Below are 19,731 nucleotides of genomic sequence, written 5' to 3' on the forward strand. Positions count from 1 at the left end.
TTTCACCATTAGAGCAGTTGAGACATTGGAATCATCTCCCAAGGGAAGGAGTGTATTCCCCTACACTGGACAGTTTTAAGACTCACTTAACAGGGTGCTGGGCCATCTCATTGCAACTACACTCTCACCTAGAAAGATTGGAAGGGTATTCTGTGATTCTGAGAAACGTGACCACTCTCTGACTGAGAAGCTTATCCAGGATCATCAGCAACCACGTCCTCAGTTCAACAGAGGAAATGACTCTGGCAGTATGGAAAGTTCTAAATTTTACCACTACTTTTGATGACTGATAACATACAAATAAGGCTAGGGTTAGTATAAGATAGGCATAGTGCCTATTCTGCCCATGGACGAAAATGTGGCCCCAGGCATTTATTTCTATATAAAATGTTTGTTAAAATTGTCTTAGAGATCATCCAGTTCATGTAAATGTTATGGGAAAATGACATTTAGAACTAACCAGTCTCCTTTGAGTAACATGATGTGTTATTGTTGGCTGAGTGCCATTTTCTGTCATACCAAAAACATTAACAAATTGAAGTTAAAAAAAGTTTGTAAGAACTGGATCCTTGCACAGTTATCTGGATCCTTGCACAGTTATCTGGATCCTTGCACAGTTATGCCCAGTTCTGGTCAAGACAGCAGTAACAGCACTGCCCCAGGTGAATCAGATACCAGAAAAGCACTTACTTTCCCAACTGCCCCTCAGAAAAAGCATCCAAAAAAGAGGTCACCCTTGAAGCTACAGACTGCAATGGCATACACAGGATTTAAAACAAAAACCACAAACAATCAAATTCTAGACAGGATTTATCAGTGGAAATTGCTGGAAGAGACTCCAGATAGTTCTTTTATTCTAAAACAAGTATTAGCACTAAACTGAAAGGTATGAAAAGATGACTTAAGGATAACAAATTTACACAGAGCTGAAGGAACAGACTTACTCAGGGGATGGGAACTTCTGCAAAGCCCTCAGTCACTTGAAGGGATGCATATTAAATAGCTGAGATAAAAACTCATCCCTCCAACCATTACACTTCCATCAACAATAAACATAGCATGGCAGGGATAACTAAGTAGTATGTGTCTTGTACAAACCAAACAGGTATGGATGGGATAACTGGTGCTAGTAGCAGCCTGACCAGAAGTTTCCAGAACTTGGACAAGCTACATTTGTTTGTGCCCAATCTTCTCACACAGAATAGAGGGAAGGCAGGCAGGGCTCTAAAAGGGTTTTCAGAAGCTTGATTAACTTCTGCTATAGTTTTTCACATGTTAAATCCTAGCAGCAGGCTGCAATGGGAAGGATATGCAAAAGTCCTGACACTCCAGACAGACCTACCCATGGATGGGAAAGAATAAAAGTAAAGCAATAACACTGTCCTTTTATCTCTGTAGCATTCAATGGTTTATAATACTAATGATTTTTTTAAAGATTCAGCAACTGTGGGCAAGTAATTAAGTTCTAGAAGTCATGCTTAAAGTATCCATTTTAAAACAAAGCTCAGGTTCATAATGACACAGGATCTCTCCCATCAAACTTGGCATGCAACATCAAATAATCAAATGAACTAATTTCAGGGACACTGCCAGTGAATTACAAAAAAGCAGTATTGAAAAGCAGCAGCTGTAGTTGTCTATTTTGTGTGGTTACCATGCTATTTCAAACTCTTCAGTTAATACTAATTCCTCAAATAATCTGTTGCAGTAAATCAACACTGCTTTTCCACACTGAGACATCTTCAGTTCAGGCACAAAACTTTAAATGTTAAAGATGAAGAAAAGTCAAAGGCAGGACCTGGATTAGTAACTGAGAAGTTGTGCCTCAGCCTTGTTGCTTTGACCCCTGTACAACATCTCTTGCGGTTTATCTTCCCATTTCCTTCTGAAAGCTTTCCATCTGCAAAACTATAATTTCCTGGCTGACGTAAATTTGAAGGGTTCCAAATTCTGGTGTTACATCTGCAATTACTTGCTTTATTTCCAACTTTACAGGCAGCGTGGAGAGAGGATGAGAGAGACAGAAGGGGGTGGGGAATGAATATGCACCATGGTAATATGAAAAAAATCTCAAACTACTACCTAACAAAATCCAAGCTGTATTTGCATGAGCCTGTTAGGTTATTGATGCATTTAGATTCAGAATGAAAAGGATTAACAGTCATGCTACATGTACAATTACATGCCATTGAAATGCCAACAGTAATAGATACGAACTTCAAAGAATACCTGAAATAGCTGTTAAATCTAGAAAGAGGAGAAGAAACAGGAGCCACACTACAGGCTTGGGGCAGAGTGGATGCAAAGCAGCAGCATGGTGGAAAAGGGCCTGGAGGTCTGGATGGACAGCTGGCTGGACGTGAGCCAGTAGTGCCCAGGTGGCCAAGAAGGCCACCAGCATCCTGGTCTGTATCAAAACCAGTGTTCAGCAGGAACAGAGAAATGACAGTGCCCCTGTACTTGGCTCTGATGAGGCCACAGCTTGAGTACTGTTCTAGCCACCACAGTGTATGAAAGACACTGAAGTCCTGGAGCAAGTCCAGAGAAAAGAAACAAGGATGGTGAGGGGTTTGGAGAGCAAGTCATACAAAGAGTGGCTGAGGGAACTGGGGTTGATAAGTCTGGAGAAGAGAAGGCTAAGGGGAGATCATATTGCTCTCTACAACTACCTGAAAGGAGGCAGGAGTGAGGCCGGTGTTGGTCTCTTCTCCCAAGTAACTAGTGATAGGATGAGAGGAAATGGTCTCCAAGTTGTGTCAGGGGAGGTTTAGATTGGATATTAGGAAAATAATATTTCCTGAAAGAGGCATTGGAACAAGCTGCCCAGTGAGGTGGTGGAGTCACCATCCCTGGAGGTGTTCAAGAAGCATGTAGATATGGCACTCCAGGATTTAGTTTAGTGGTGATGGTAGTTGGATTATGGTAGGACTAGATAATATTAAAGGTCTTTTCCAACCTTAATGATTCTGTAAGAGTGCATCTCAAAAATGGTGATGCATCATAGTCCAGCTCACAGCTCATTCTGTCATGTTTTCTAGTAGATGAGCTTTGGGACCCAGAGTTACTTAGGTTAACTTCAAGTAAAGATAATTAATGTTGTGGTCTTGCCAGGTCACTGGTAATTTACGGTTGTTTTTCAGCACATGCAGTCAAGGGGAAAAAACCAAACAAACCAAAATAAACCAAAAACCTACCAACAATTTAAAAGCACAGCAAATTCTTCACTCCCACCTAAACAACCCAGACTTTTCTATCATAATCTCAAGGTGAGGTGGATGGCTACCATAATGAGATTAGAAATGAATGGTCAGAATGAATAACATTTGAAGGGTTACTGTCACAGAAAGCATTAATGCTTTTTACACAACCCTGATGTTTTGACAGGTGATTCCCAACAACATGCAGAGATAGAAGAACTCAAACCAGATGATTTTCTTCATCTATGATTTTCTTCATCTGAGGTTTCATGAGAAAACAAAAGTGAATTTTAGTATCGAATTAAAATCACTCCAACTGGAAGTGATGTTAGTCCAGTCTTAAATTAACTAACATGTGTTTGTTAAAAACATTATCGTGCCATTTCCTGTCACCAAATTTACTAATTGAATAACATTGTCACTAATTTCACAACATTTGAGTGCAAATATCCCTGTATCACTTTCCAGTGGCTTAGCAGTTGTGAAATCACAGTCACAAATGTCACTGTTTCAGAATAACTACTAACATTATCTGCGTATGTTTACTCAGCATCACAGCTAAATACAGCCAGCCCTCTATTTGAAATTTTGCCCATTAACCCAGGACTGGCAAAAACATTCATCATATTTGACTTTTATAAAGACTTATAAAGCAAGTCAGCATTTTAAGCATCAGATAAAGCATTAATTACTCTGTAGAAGTCTGCGGAGTAATAAGCAGAACTCACACCTCGCTCATTAAACATCCTCCTTTTATGAAACAAATTCCCTTATGAGGAAATTTGCCTTACACATAGCTCCTTGTAATTGTGCCATTTTATGGAGGTTTGCATCCTAGTAGAAACTGGATAATGATTTAAAATATATATGTATGAAAATAACATACTGGAAAGCAAATTTTGAAAAGGAGTGTTTGCATTCTGTTGGAAAGTGCTGACTGAATCAGATAAAGCCAACAGATTACACAACAGCTATGGCATGTTGTTGCTGCTGTCATTTCAAAGGCTTTCCATTTTCTTTATGGTGGGGGCAGGGGGGAAAGAAGCATTAATAAAGGGAGCCATAAAGGTAGCTATAAGATAGGTCTTCACAAAAACTACACCTCAATAAGCAAAACTGTAGGCAAAGAAAGAAGAAAAAATGAAGAGCACTCCCAACGCAGAAACCCATTTTATCAAACCCAAACTTTGCCGCAGTGGAAGCACAGAGAGATCTGCTTTTTTCTGAAAATAAACATTTCACTGCATTGGTGTCAAAAAATTACAACAGCTTCAGATTTACCAGAAATGATGAAGCATGTTTCTTCTTTTATGAAAGGCCAGATCATGGCTTACTGCTAACTGGGAAGAATGCCTCAGACTAGGAGGTATGACTTCATCTACATTGAAAAGCTTTCAGCTTAGTGCTTTTATTTGCATTATACAGGGGAAATTCAAGCACATGTCCAAAAGCTTTACAGGCAAGTCTCCCTCGTGTTATAACCTGCAGGACCTCTAGTAAGCCACATCTTTTACCTGGGGAAGGGTGAAGAGCACAAGCCAGATAAAAAGATGAATGTTTATGATAGGCAAAAAAAAAGAGACAGACAGAAAGATGATGTGGTGGATGTGCAGTTTTACAAACCATCATTTCTTTCCCTTGCATCCTTAAAAAACTCAGCCTTTTCTAAAGTTGCTATTACAAGATTGCACAGAGAAAAAAAACAAACACAACACTTTAATTGCTATTATTCTCAGAATAATTATTGTTGGCCCTGGCAGAGATAGATAATGGTTGGACTGGCTGCTCTTGAAGGTGTTTTCCAATAACAGTGATTCTGGGAAAAAGCTCAAAAATTCAAAAATAAGGGTCTTGCAATCTCCATCTCCCAAGATTTGTTGGGTTTCCCTGAAACTGAATGGACTAAGGCACCCCCTTAGAACCCTCTAAAGCATAAATTAAACAGTGTTGATATAATGCTGGTTCCCCCATGACAACGGAAAACACTTAAAACTCTATCACTTGACATCAAGACAATGAACTCTTTTAGGAGTCCCCACATTTTCTAGAGAATATGTAACCATAGTATCTCTCTAGTATCAGGTGATAGGATGAGAAGAAATGGCCTGAAATTGTGCCAGGGGAGGTTTAGGTTGGATAACAGGAAAAGTTTCTTTATAGAAAGAGTGGTCAGGCATTGGAACAGGCTGCCCAGGGAGGTCATAGCCACCATCCCTGGAGGTATTCAAGAAATGTGTGGACATGGCACTTTGGGACATGGTTTAAATGATCATGGTGGTGTTAGGTTGATGGTTGAACTCAATGATCTTAGAAGTCTTTTCCAACCAAAACAATTCTATGATTCTATTGTGTGGCTAAATATAACATCCTGTAGCTTAAGCTATAGACACTTAGAAAAAAACTCCGGAGCACATGACAGCATGACTGAATACAAGGCATTAACATCAGGAAGTTATAGCATGTGTACTGAGGAAAGCAACTGCAGTGAAAGTAGACAAATGCACATTCTTTAAGGACTAAAAAAGCAGGTAACTGGTATTGCAAACAAGTAAGATCATAAGCCACAAAACCCCAGTAATTTATAACAGAAGCTCTGAAGTAGTAAGACACTGCCCCGATTCTGTTTAACTACCTAACATTCATGTTCCTAAAAACAATTTCCAGTGCCTGTTTTTGCTGTCTTGGATGCAGAGAGAGTTCTTCTAGTTCTATGAAGTCAACTGCTTGGAATTATCCGTAAAAGCTTTGACTAAATGATATAGCTGCTTTTGACTAATCTGGAACTAGAGGATCATGAAGTTCAACTGGAAATGAAAACAATAAAAATATTTTATTGGGGAGGGGAGCTCCTATTCTTTTTCTAAACTCTTATTTTCTTAAGCCAATTTTTTTTTTTTTTTTGACCTTTGCATATTTTTGGTAAAATTGTGCTCTCAAATACCATGAATACTCTGTTTCAGGAAGAAAGTGTTTTGGAGGGAGTTAGCAAAATGTATTTTCTGTCACAAAAACATGCAAAATGTCACCAAGTGCTATTGTCAGTGACAGCACTTCTTCAATTAAACATTACATCTGCCTTATCTCAAATGATATACATAAGAAGGCTGGGAGGGGACTTTTATACAATGGCTTGTAGTGATGGGACAAGGGGCAATGGATTGAAGCTTGGGGAGGGATAGATTTAGACAGGGTATTAGGAAGAAATTCTTTACAGGGAAGGTGATGAGACACTAGAACAGGTTGCCCAAGGAGGTCATAGATGCCCCTTCCCTGGAGGTGTACAAGAACAGGCTGGATAAGGCCTTGAGCAACCTGGTCTAGCAGGGAGGTTGGAACCAGATGATCTTTGTGGTCCCTTCCAATCCAAATCATACCATGAATAACGAAGCCCTGACTTGCAGAAGTCAGGCTGTCCAAAAAAAGCTGACCAACAACCAGCAATTCATTTAAACTAACAAACAAACACGAACCAAAAGCAAACACACAAACAAAACCTCCAAACATTTTAGAGTCCTCTTTGATTCCTGAGTGCGTATGTGCAGACACAGTTGCTGTGACCTACTGAACCACAGAACAGGAGTTCAACAGCCAAGGTAAAATACAAATATTAGCTGAACTCCCAGCTGACTTTTACAATATCAGTCTCAACCGTCTGAGAAATCGTTATTTGTTCAGCCCTGTTGAGGGCATTTTCTGTGTAGGAATAGTTAAATATTTCTGTACAGGAATACATGGATAAGTATACAGTTTTCAAAAAGTCTTTTGGAATGACCACAGCCTCTTGAAAATCCAGACTTTATACAATTACCCAGGTCAGACACCAGCAATTCAGACACTTTATTCAAATCAGAGATTTAGTTAGACTACCTCACTCGGCACTCAGTTTGGACTAGAACCTCAAGTGCTGAATCAAGTCCCAAGCTTTCCAAGATAAGCTTGCTTGAGAAACGAAGGAATGAAGGGGGGGAAGGGGGGGAATAGAGAGAAAACAATCAGAAAAAACTCCCCAATTCCCACATTGTACATATACTGATGCTCACTATAAGGACTGCTGAGATCATTCACTCAAAGCTTTGTCAATTTTTATTTCTTACTTATTATTTATGCACATTTACAATTGTTGGTTACCATTTGGTCTAAAAAGTCTTTTTTTTTTTTCTAAAGCAGTTCAAGTGCCATCAGTCACTGGAGCATTACAGTTTCATGTGGCCAGAGAGCTTTCAACCAGTTAATGTAGAAGTGTTGGGTAAAACACTGATTAATTTAGCTGTTAATGACCTCAGCTGAAATTGCCTTACAAAACTACCTTATAGTGAAGCAAGCTAAAATAAATCATATGCTAATAAGCCCAAGTCTATTTTAACAGCATTAATAAATGATGTCTTAACTTCATGCACACACTAGAACTGAGTTCATTCCAAATAAAATTGTTAGTTATGCTTCTGTTATGGTTTCATATCTATGGCAACGGTAAATCATCAACTGAACTTCACTACTAAAGCATCTGGAGACAAGGGTGGGGAAGGAAGATAGGTTTTTATACCAAGAAGAACTCAAAATGAAAGTAGCTCTGAAAGTGGACAAAAATTTTTACACCAACAACATAGTAAAATGCTTCCTTTGGATAGGATGCAGTCTTCTCAGCATTTATTTCTTCTGTCAAGCAGCAGCATTCCCTCAAGCTCCTTTCACAAACTCCCTCTCCTCTTACACCTTTTCATGTTTGTTTCCTCATTGTGTTAATTCATTCTCACAAATAATCCAGAGCTGCTTTGATATTAACTGTTTATTGCTACTTTCCATTCTATCCATTTCTCACATAAAGCATGGAATTGCATCCAATACAGTGCAACTTATGTACAAGAATAATATAGCAGGGATGATGAAGATGTTATACAAAATTTCCTAGTTAGACTTCTACACTAGTCTGATAGTCAGCTGTAGAGTGGCAGGAACTTCCTCTCTCCATACCAGAAAACTGCAGTGTTGCCAAAGGGGATGCCCCCAAGGCAGCCTATGAGATGGCCAGAAATACATGCCTCCACTCAGTCAACAGCTAATGAAGTGTTGTGCAAAGGAGGCCCTTATCTAAGCTCTTCTAGAACTAAAAAGATGGTTGCAACAGGAAGCTTGTGAGTAGAAAGCTGTAAAGACTCATCACTTGGACAAGGGCATCACAATAATAAACAGGGACAAAGGTGGAACAGGAATCTTATGTTTCAGCAACAACATCTAGAGAGACATCAACATATGTCAGAGGGGGAGGAAAAAGAGATGATGGGTGCTGAGGCAGTCATTTTGTGCAGCTACAGACCCGATACACAACTCACTTCCCTCACAGGATCTACACAAGTAGAATTGTACCATACATATGAACAACAGTGAAGCATGGAAGTTCTAATACTTTCTTACTTCAACCTAGGCTTTTCATATTTTTCTTTAGTATAAGAGTATACTTAGAAGTTGGCTGGGAGGAAAAATCCAATTGAAAGGATGCAAACGTGCTGTGCTAGCCAAACAGAATCATACCTCAGAACAACTCCATGAGCATAGAATCATAGAATTCTTTTGCTTAGAAAGGACCTCTAAGATCATCAAGTCCAAGTATCAGTCTAACATCACCATGGCCATTAAACCATGTCCCAAAGTCCTATGTCCACACATTTCATGAACACATCCAGATATACTGAATCCCTGACAAAGAATGGTCTCCAAAAGAATCTAATTATTTGAGGTGTTCTTAGCATCTTACATAAACAAATGCACAACCTTATCCCAAGTCTCTAACAAATTCAGTAGGTTTCATCTTAGTGAAGACTGAGTACTAACATAAACTTGCAAACCTAATTTTGGAAAACTATTATTCTCACATGCAACAAATGGCAGGACAAGAGGAAACAGACTCAAGTTGTACTAGGAGAGGTTCAGGTTTGATACTAGGGAAAAACTTCCTTCACAGAAAGGGTTTATCAATTATTGGAACAGGCTGCCCAGAGAAGTGGTAGATACATCTGTGGATGTATTTAAAAGCCTCGTGGATGTGGTAATTAGGAACATGGTTTAGTGGTAGTGGCTTAGTAGTAGTAGTGGGATTGTGAGCTCTAGGTGAGCAGTTAGACTGGATCTCAAAGGTCTCTTCCACCATCAATAGTTCTATGGTTTTACAGTTATGAAAACCTTCATGAATCACGTGAAAGTAGGACTGCACTTAGTTTGTGTCTACAAGTTTTGGATATAAGATTGAACTCAAGCCTAACAGACAGCAAAATATTTAGGCTTTCTTAAGTTGCAAGGGCATAACCTGATAAATGTTTATCTGCTGCCTGCTTTTTTGTGTGTGTTATGTATGACACAAGGTCACATGGCCTGCATTTTCACTGAGGACTGATTTATCTGTTTATTTTTTGCTCTGATGTGTGGCTTAGAAATTGACATTAGGCAGCCCCACTGTCTAGAGTGGCTGGTTTTTCTTCACATACTTCAACATCCAGAAGGTTTCATTACAAAACATCAAGACAATTTATAAGTCACTTGCAGTTATTAGGAAGTTTGTGAAGCTGTGAATGATACCTGCCCCTGAGGGCTGTGCTGATTAATTTCTCAAACACTTTGTTAATCACACTTCTTAGAAAAACAAAACAAAACAGAAGCTTAAGAGCTGCCTACACATCCCTAACCTCATCAAACAGTCAAGATTAGTGTTGTTTCAGTGCAGAACACCACAAAGTTGTGTTCCACTGCTGAAAATGTAATCAAAGATACATAATTACTCAAGCTAAGTCTAAATGATCATACTGAACTGTCCATTACAAAAGAACTTCCAAGCAGAAAATAAGGCCTTTGGGCACTTCCCCCTTGTACAAGAAGTCTGTTTGTAGTTAAAAGTAATTACAAGTTCATATACATCTGGCAGAGATGACATAATATTTCAACTGTGTCTTTAAAGGACCCTTAGAATGACTACAAAATACAATATTATTTCCTCTCACAGATTGAAAAAGCTTCTGGAACAAGAAACAGCTTATCAGGCAAAAAAAGAGAAGGAAAGCAACAAGAAAATAGCCAAACTGAAAGAAGAATTGACTAAACTGAAATCCTTTGCTTTAATGGTGGTGGATGAACAGCAAAGACTTACTGAGCAGTTGAATCAACAAAGTCAAAAAATTCAAGAATTAATCACCTCTGCAGAACAAGCACATAAGAAGTTGGCTCTTGCTGAAGCAAAAATTCAAGAAGAAGGACAGAGAGCTAGCAGGCTGGAGGCTGAACTTCAAGCTCAAAGTGCTAAGACTTCCCAAGACCAAGAAGCAATGATGGCCAAGCTAACTAATGAAGACAGTCAGAATCGCCAGCTTCGGTTAAAATTAACTGCTCTCAGCCGACAAATTGATGAGCTGGAGGAGACCAACAGATCTCTAAGAAAAGCAGAGGAAGAACTGCAAGACCTAAGGGATAAAATAAATAAGGGAGAATGTGGGAACTCTGCACTTATGACTGAAGTAGAAGAACTACGGAAACGACTGCTGGAGATGGAAGGAAAAGATGAGGAGCTTATAAAAATGGAGGATCAGTGCCGAGAACTTAATAGAAAGTTAGAAAAAGAAGTATCACAGAGCAAGAGCCTTAAAGGGGAAGTTGACAAGCTCCACAAAAGAATTATGGAGCTGGAAAAATTAGAAGATGCTTTCAACAAGAGTAAACAGGAATGTTACTCCTTAAAATGCAACCTAGAAAGAGAGAAAATGTTAACAAAGCAGTTGTCCCATGAGCTGGAGGGCTTGAAAGCTAGAGTTGGTGAGCTTGAAGCAGTTGAAAGCAAGTTAGAAAAAACTGAGTTTACACTTAAAGAAGATTTAACAAAACTGAAAAGTCTCACAGTGATGCTTGTGGATGAAAGAAAAACCATGGGAGAAAAAATAAAGCAAACAGAAGAAAAGCTGCAAGCTGCAACTTCTCAGCTTCAGGTGGAGCAAAATAAAGTGATGTCCATCACAGAAAAACTAATTGAGGAAAGTAAGAAGGCACTGAAATCAAAATCTGATGCAGAGGAAAAAGTATCCAGTGTTACAAAAGAAAGAGACGAACTGAAAAACAAACTCAAAGCAGAAGAGGAGAAAGGAAGTGATCTTGTTTCCAAAGTGAATGTTCTAAGAAAAAGACTTCAGTCACTGGAAGCTGTTGAAAAAGAGTTTCTTAAAAATAAACTTAAAGACAGTACTAAATCCAGCACCTCCTTGCAGCAGGAAAACAATAAAATCAAAGAGCTGTCTCAAGAAGTTGAGAGGCTTAAGCAGAAACTGAAAGAAATGAAGGCCATAGAAGATGATCTTATGAAAACTGAAGATGAATTTGAGTCTCTGGAACGAAGATATATCAGTGAACGGGACAGAGCCAAGCTCCTATCAGAGGAGCTGGAGGCTGTGAAAATGGAAGTGGCTAGGTATAAGTTAACAGAAAAGGCAGAGTCCAATCAAGAGCAGCGCCTTTTCATGAAGCTCAAAGAAGAGGAAGCTAAATCAAGTCATCTTTCCAGAGAAGTAGATGCACTGAAAGAGAAAATTCATGAATACATGGCAACAGAAGACCTAATATGTCACCTCCGAGGTGATCACACAGTCTTACAGAAGAAACTCCTCCAGCAGGAAAACAAGAACAGGGAGTTAGCAAGAGAAATGGAAACTCTCACAAAAGAACTGGACAGGTATAGACGCTTCAGCAAGAATGTCAGGCCTGGGCTCAATGGAAGGAGAATTTCTGACTTGCAAGTTTTTTCTAAAGAAGTCCAGACAGATCCAGCAGACAATGAACCACCCGATTATAAAACTCTCATGCCTTTAGAGAGAACGGTCATAAACGGGCAGCTGTATGAAGATGGTGATAATGAGGACAAAGACAACAATGAGGTGGAACAAACAGTGTCTTTCAAAAGCAACTCATCCAGTGCAAACGCTGTGAACAAAAAATTATGGATCCCTTGGATGAAGTCCAAAGAGAGCCAACCACAAAATGGAAAGACTCACACAAAGCAAAACGGAAATTGTGCACAGACTGGAGACTTCGTGCTAAGCCATACACCTGGCCAACCTCTTCACATAAAAGTAACTCCAGACCATGGACAGAACACAGCAACACTTGAAATAACCAGTCCTACCACTGAAAGTCCTCACTCCTACACAAGCACAGCAGTCATACCTAACTGTGGCACTCCAAAGCAAAGAATAACCATTATTCAAAATGCTTCCTTGACACCTGCAAAATCAAAAGCAGCAGAGAGTTACACGAGCCCGGAGCATGTAATTTCTCCTATTACTATGGCTACTTTTTCAAGATCTCAGACTCCTGAATCATGTGGTTCTTTAACTCCTGAAAGAACAATGTCCCCTTTGGCTTTACCAGGCTCAAGTTCTCAGGAACAAATGCTCTCCCCGGAGCCTCTAGAGATGGGAGCCAAGCACACTGTTTTTAGGGTATCCCCAGACAGGCAGTCGTCGTGGCAGTTCCAGAGATCTAACAGTACGGGATCAAGTGTCATAACTACTGAGGATAATAAAATCCACATCCATTTAGGAAGTCCCTACGTCCAAGCTCTCACCAATTCCAAGCCCACCAGCCCTTGTAACCCAGTGCAAGACAACAGAACTCCAGCACTAGCTAATGGCCTACCCAGTAAGCCCACCAATAAAATCACCAGCAGTATTACTATCACACCAACAGCCACTCCTCTCCCACGGCAATCACAAATTACAGTAAGTAATGTCTATAACTGACCCCCCATCCATGCTGACAACCTTACCAGCAACCCATCCTGTTTTTTCATCCCAGCAAGAATTATTTGGAGCAACCCCTTTACTTTGGGAGTGATCTGTGCATGAACTATACAACAGTATATGGAACTAACCTTAAGGTTTGCCTGCTTAGTGTTATCAAGTGTGCACTTACTGTATATCTTCTCACTGAAATACAGTTATGTAAAATATTTAGTCTTGCACTTGTATAAATGCATCTTTTATGTATTTCCGTTCTCAAAATAACTCACTTTTGACTGCAATTTGCCTTGGTAAATTACTTTAACATGACAGAAACAGTAAATAATTGATTATTTTTATCATTGCTTGCAGAATATTTTTGTTGGTTATGTGTGGGGGGGATTTTTTGTGGTGTTTTTTGTTTGTTTGTTGGTTGGGGTTTTTTTTTGCATGTATGCTAGAATTTGAATGAAGCCATAACATCACCTGACAAATTCAGGTAAGATTTGATTTCCTGCTGTTTCCCAACTCCTCGTAGCACTCTCATTTCAGATCATCATCAGGACATCACACACAGGTTGTGTTTGTTTGTTGTTTTTTTCCCCAGAAAAACTGCTGTCATTTAGGTACACAGTAAAACAATAAACAGAAACATTCACATACTTAAAGGACAACTCAGACAATGGATTCACATATAATACTCAAAATACAGACTGTTTAGAAGTGCTTCTAGTCATAGGACAAGGGGCAGTGGTTTTAAACTGGAGCAGGGTAGATATAGGTTGGACATAAGGAAGAAGTTCTTTGCAATGAAGGTGGTGAAATAATGGAACAGGTTGCCCAGAGATGTGGTTGAGGCCCCATCCCTGGGGATATTCAAGGCCAAATCTGATTGGGCCCAGAGAAATCTGATCTAGTTGGAGATGTCACTGCTCACTGCAAGGGGGTTGGACAAGATGACCTTTGAGGGTCCTTTCCAACCTGATGCATTCTGTGATTCCATCAGTCCAGCATACAATACACATTACATGGGTACACTTCAGATATAAGATTAGCAAACTATGGTGAACCTTCTTGTTCTTCATACAAGAGACAGAGTAAGTTTGATAGAGCAGTAAGGTTGATAGAGCAGTAAGTAGCACTAGACCAACTCTCCAAACATGTGCCTCTAGTACTATAGTAAATAGGAGTACCATAAAAAAAAGTTAAGGTATTTCAAAGATGGATACAGTGTTAATGCCTGAGAAAATGACAGAAGGATAAGCAATCTGCCCTTTACAGCTGTGCCAAACAGTCAATCCTAACCTCCCTGAAGATATTGCTAGTAGTGCACCAACTTCATGCAGAACGTAAGTCAACCCAAAAAGACCTGAAATGCACTTTCAAACGTTTCTTCATGAGCTTCAAACTGCAAATGTAAATTGGACCAGCTACCTTTTATTCTAAAAAGAATTTTTATTCTAAAAATTCTGCTTCTTATGCTCTTGGGGAAGGAGTTGGGGGGAAGAAGAACACACAAACTGTACTTTTAAAAATTAAACCTCCTTATCGACAAGGAAGGTTGGAGGTAAGCTGAAAGTCCTCATTCACTGAACCCATATCTTTATTCTGTTTACATCATCTAGTGCAAAAATAATTTCTGCAGTGTAATTTAGCAACTGATTCAGCAAAGGACTTTGGCACATGCTTTCACATAACAATGAGACTTTTATCATTAAGTCCTTTCAAGAGACAGGAATCTAAACTATTACAACTGTGGGTAAGAACTGATTTTAGAAGGATCAATTTCTTCTATTGAAAAGCACAGCCTACTACCCATATAGTTTTCTGAGTAAAATTAACAATGGGAAGAAAAAATGTATTAGCTTGTAAGATATGTGACAGAAATAGATATAGCAAAGGTATTACAGTTGAGCTGTGGCAAATTTTAAAAGGTAAAGCATAGACCTGCACAAGCCTGGCTTAATGCCCTGCTGATACAACACCTCCTGAAGGTATTTGGCTTCGTAAGTGGTCCTTCCCACTTGTTTTGTCTCAGTTTATCTCCACTGACTGCAAAAGTGAGATCTGACTAAGATCTCAGTCAGAACAAATGCACAAAGCAAACCTTGGCTCCTACTGAGTTCAGCAAAAGCTACTGATGAAGACAGCAGCCAGGACTCAGGCAAGATGATAACAAGTTTAAAATGTGTTAATTATATGAATAAGTTACTTAACTACATTCACGTTACATATCTGTAACCATAGGGCTTATTCCATATTAAAATGTACAAACCACATCCTCTGCACTTCTACTGCACAGCCTGCTGATCCATATCCAAGCTCTCTGCAGGGGCACATTGCAAACAATACTGAGTAACTGTGTTTGAAGTACACAATTGCCATTGTATTAACAAACACCCAGTCTCCAAAAATTAATGCACTAACAGCTGTCCTCCAGAAGCATTAATATTTTCTTCAGTTGGACTTAAAACTCTTGTAGAAAAAAACCTTTTATCTCATATCTGCATTCCAGAATATGCAGAAATGTGTTGATCATTAACCACCCAGCCATCTATTATGCCTTGTTAAGGAAAAGCACAAAGTAGGACACAGCAATAAGCACACCCAGTCCTCTGGACAATGCCCAAGTTACTACAAATACAAAACCCAGGTGAGAGTTCATACCACTTCTAAGTTTAATAATGAAACAGGGTAAGATATCTGTTTCTGTCTTAATTCTTACACCAGTGATGGTTAACCAGTAAGTGTCCAATTAACAGAAGACAAAGGAAGCAGCCTTTCATGACTATTAATTCAAATTAAAGCCATCATCATTGCCTACAAATGAACTTGCTCTGTTTCCTATAAACACACCTTGATTAAGGGATGCTTATAGTCCCCTGCTCATGAAACAGTCTATGTGCAGGTCTTACCTTACATGACAATGGAATTTTTGTCTTGCAACAGATGAAAATTCAAACAATTCTATGGACTAAAACTAAGGTTTGCAGAATAAAAGTTGATAATCCTGACTGAATTCCTAAACTATATTTCAGAGCACACACCAAAGAACATCAACATCTGGAGGTATTTTGTTGAGAGCTGAAACTTAACTGTTTCAACAGAGATAAAATACCTGTAATTTTATCATAAAGCAACAAATAGGGAGCATATCTTAATTATAAGGAAATTACCTATTTACAAATTCAGTTTGCAAATTAATCTCGAGTTGTTCAGATCACCACTCCCCTGCTTCCGTGGCAGAGAAAAAGAAAACAGCAGAGCAAGGAGAAAATTAAATTAGTTCTCTGCAAATTGATTTAAATACTCTGAAAAAAACCCCAAAACCATCACACATAACATTACCAAAATTCAATCAAGTAATGCAGCTTTTCTAGGACTTTCAAGCACTCCACAAAAGGTAAGTATTGCTGTTAGTGTTTTCAGCACTTGCCCAAAAGCATAAAATCTGACAGGTATGCAATGAGCCAATTAAGTGCTGAAGGGAAATCCTGTCCCAAAGTAAGTAGCATGTATCAGACAGATTAAACTGTGAAAGAGAGTATAAAAGCAGTTTTCAGCAGATCATAAAATCATGGCTTCTCTTTTCCAAAAACTCTTCATCAGCATCTCCTCTGAAATATACAACCAAAAGATTCAGGGCAGAGGGTAAGTTCCCAGGAAAAGAAAGGGAGAGTTAACTGGTAAAAGTGGCAGAAATTATCAGTCCACTTTCCTTCATCTTTTCAGCTTCATTTCAGTAAGCAAAGGAAGGCAAGCAAGGGTGGCACAAACAGTTTGTAACTCATTTTTTTGATGTGATTCGGTATTGCAGATGAAACAGTTGTCATTTTTGTCCTTACAGGGAGGATGGATTAGGGGAGGGAGGGAAAAGGGGGGAAAGGAAAGACAAGACATTAAGAAGCAATGATGGTATTCTGAAAGCAAAGTACTCATCCATCCACCAAGAGGTAGTTACTTAAAACCCTCCCTTGGGTAGCTAATTAAGAAATAGAAATGACAAAGGTTTCAAAAGCAGACAGCTCAACATTCCTGATCCAAAGCACAACAGACAGCATGGTGTCTGGGGACAGAATGTAAGGCTGCAGTAAGGAGAAAGATCTGTATGTAAATGTCTCATCCAAGGCTTAAGAAGGCGTGCTCCCCACACTGGGGACCAAATAATCAGAAACAGAGTTGTACAGCACCACTTTCTGATTAAGACTGCACTGGTGCTGCAGTGTTAGGTGATGGAAATGGTATAACCATCTGCAAGATGACTTTGTCCCTAGGATACAGATACTGACACAGGCAAAACAAAAACTGACAACTGCCTAATCTCCAGGCTTAAGCAAAGACTACCAAAACATTATGTTACCAAGAAACAGAAAAGGATCTTATGCTTAAGTACAGAACAAGTGGGTGTATAAAGACACTTTAAAATTAACACCAAGTACTCTATGTGGGAAATTGCTAAAAAACAGAAAAGGACCAACCTCAAAAATTTAAGAAACAAGAAGTTTTTTTACAAACCTGCAGTCTGTGGCCCCAAAATGTAGCTGACTACACTCCAGTAGCACCCACCAGACCATGGGCACCCAGACAGCCTCAAGTATCAGAGATGCCAACTGAACATGATCTTCATTTTGGGTACAAGAACAAAGACCTGGAATAACTTTTCACTTCTCAGTCGGTGGCCTGAGATCATGGGGTCTTTGTCTAGGGATGGACAAGAGAAGTTCCCTACCTTTCTTCACTCCTACCGCATCACATATTGCAAAATACTGCCTTTTCAGTTATGCTGTCATTGCTGTTCAAGAAGGCAGCACTGCGAACCAGGTCAAGAAACTAACCTGAGGCAGGAGGTATTTGTAAACAAAAACCACAAAACAAATGAAGAAACGTTAAAAATACCCAACCCCCCCCCAAAAAAAAACCCCACAAACCAACTAAGCCAAAAAACCCTAATAAAACCAAACCAACCCCAAACACAATGCCACCAGCACAATCCACACATCTCCATTAAACAAATAAATAAACAGCAGGATCCACCTAAAGATCTGCATCAGCATAACTGATAGGGCAAGGAGATGATGAGCACTGAAATCACTGCCAAAGCACTGGTCCCATCACCTTAGATACTACCACGTGGCTGAAGAGATACAATCCAGCAGGCAAATACAAAAAGCACTTCAGGTGTCCCACAAACATTCATCAGACCCATTAACATCCTTCTGGAGTAGGAAGAAGAAATTACTTCTCTTTCTGGAGAGAAATTAATGCACTGGTGTAAAAATCACAGCAAGTCAGTTTCAATTGTGATTAGAATCTAGAATTTCTTATCCTTGACTGTTTCCTACTCAAGTTCACAGAATCATAAAATTGTCTTGGTTGGAAAAGACCTCTAAGATCATCAAGTCCAATTGTCAATGTAAGACCACCATGGACATTAAACCATGTCCTGAAGTGCCACTTTCTTGAGCACCTCCACAGACAGTGACTCTGGTTTTAAATATTGTGTTCCTCTAATTAGATATTTGTTTAAAATAGTACTGGGATTAACACACCTTTAAATATGGCCTTCACAGATGAAACCAGGCTGCTGCCACACAGAAAAAGGAAAAAAAAAAGTTATAAAGATAAAAACAGAGGTTATTTTTCCCTTCTCCATGCACAAAACAGTTGGGCCCAACCTTGTTACCCCCTATGCTTCTCCAACATTCCCATATTAACTAATATTGGAAAAATATATTCAAAGCTTTTGAACAGAAAATACTGACATTTTAATGTGAAAAGGTCCAGGTACAAGCACAGTTCCACACATCTTTTAACTTAAAAATACCCCAACACACATCTCCCTGCCTGCCCACAACCTGTATAGAATAAAACCTGCTGCCAAAAATCTTACTGAACCAACAGCAACACTACTTCAAAACAAATGAATTGATGACTTCAAACAGATTTATAAAACAATTATATAAAACCACTAAGTTAAGCACCAGCAGAAGCATTTAAGTGCTGGCACTACCCTCTCCTGGACAGCATTAATACTGCAGTGTGTTTAGTACGGTTTAAAAGGTCCATACTACTACTGTTCTTAAGGTTTCTAGGTGCCCTAACAAAGTGCCCAAGATCCCTTCTTGTTTCAAGAGAAAAAGGGAAGAAAACTAACAAGAAGAAACAGCTGTGTGACAACATGGACCACAGAACGATAGAACATCTCAAGCTGGAAGGGACCCTTAAAGATCGTCTCCTCACAGGGCTATCTAAAACTAAACCACATGACTAGGAGTGTCATCCAGACACTCCTTGGACTCTGACAGGCTTGGTGCCACACTCAAGTGGAGAGCCTGTTCCAGAGATTACCACCCTCTTAATGCAGAACCTTTTCTTTCTACATTTCCTTGTGTCTTATCTCTGGTTACCAAAGAGAGAAACTAAGCACCTCCTCCTTCAATGTCTTCCATGAGGAAGCTGCATACTGTTGATGAGGTCAGCCTTCAGCCTTCTCTTCTCCCAGGTAGCCAGTCCCACGTACTCTTGTTCTAGGAGAGCTGATCCATAACATAACCTTACCTTTCCCTGCATCTTGTCAATTATCTGTTAAAAAAACCATAGACTCACATTTCCCAGGAAAGACATGTCCCAAGAAAAGCAAGGCATCTAACAGAATTTTGGTAACCAAGAACACAACTTCTGCCTTCCAAATCTATCCAACTGTGCTTCTTTTCCCCATCACCAGAAAGTGGATTTCAGTTAGTGCTCAGGAAATATGACCACAGTGACACATGTAAGGACATGACTGA

At 39.4% G+C, this 19,731-nt stretch overlaps 2 protein-coding genes across 5 annotated transcripts in view; one reads left to right on the forward strand and one right to left on the reverse strand.

Annotated features, from left to right (window-relative positions):
* The window catches only part of CMSS1 (cms1 ribosomal small subunit homolog), a 234,937-nt gene that overhangs the window by 202,784 nt on the left and 12,422 nt on the right, over window positions 1-19,731 (reverse strand). The window lies entirely within an intron of this gene.
* Window positions 1-19,731, forward strand: part of FILIP1L (filamin A interacting protein 1 like) — a 198,020-nt gene that overhangs the window by 168,239 nt on the left and 10,050 nt on the right. For all 4 annotated transcript variants that reach the window (XM_068160667.1, XM_068160668.1, XM_068160669.1 and 1 more), the window contains one exon: window positions 10,189-12,943. In XM_068160667.1, coding sequence (XP_068016768.1) covers window positions 10,189-12,943 — 2,755 coding nt within the window. The remainder of the gene's footprint in view (window positions 1-10,188; window positions 12,944-19,731) is intronic.

The sequence above is a fragment of the Melanerpes formicivorus genome, unplaced genomic scaffold, assembly GCF_026170545.1.
Source record: "Melanerpes formicivorus ecotype bairdi unplaced genomic scaffold, bMelFor1.0.p_v2 SCAF_51, whole genome shotgun sequence".
Classification (NCBI taxonomy): domain Eukaryota; kingdom Metazoa; phylum Chordata; class Aves; order Piciformes; family Picidae; genus Melanerpes; species Melanerpes formicivorus.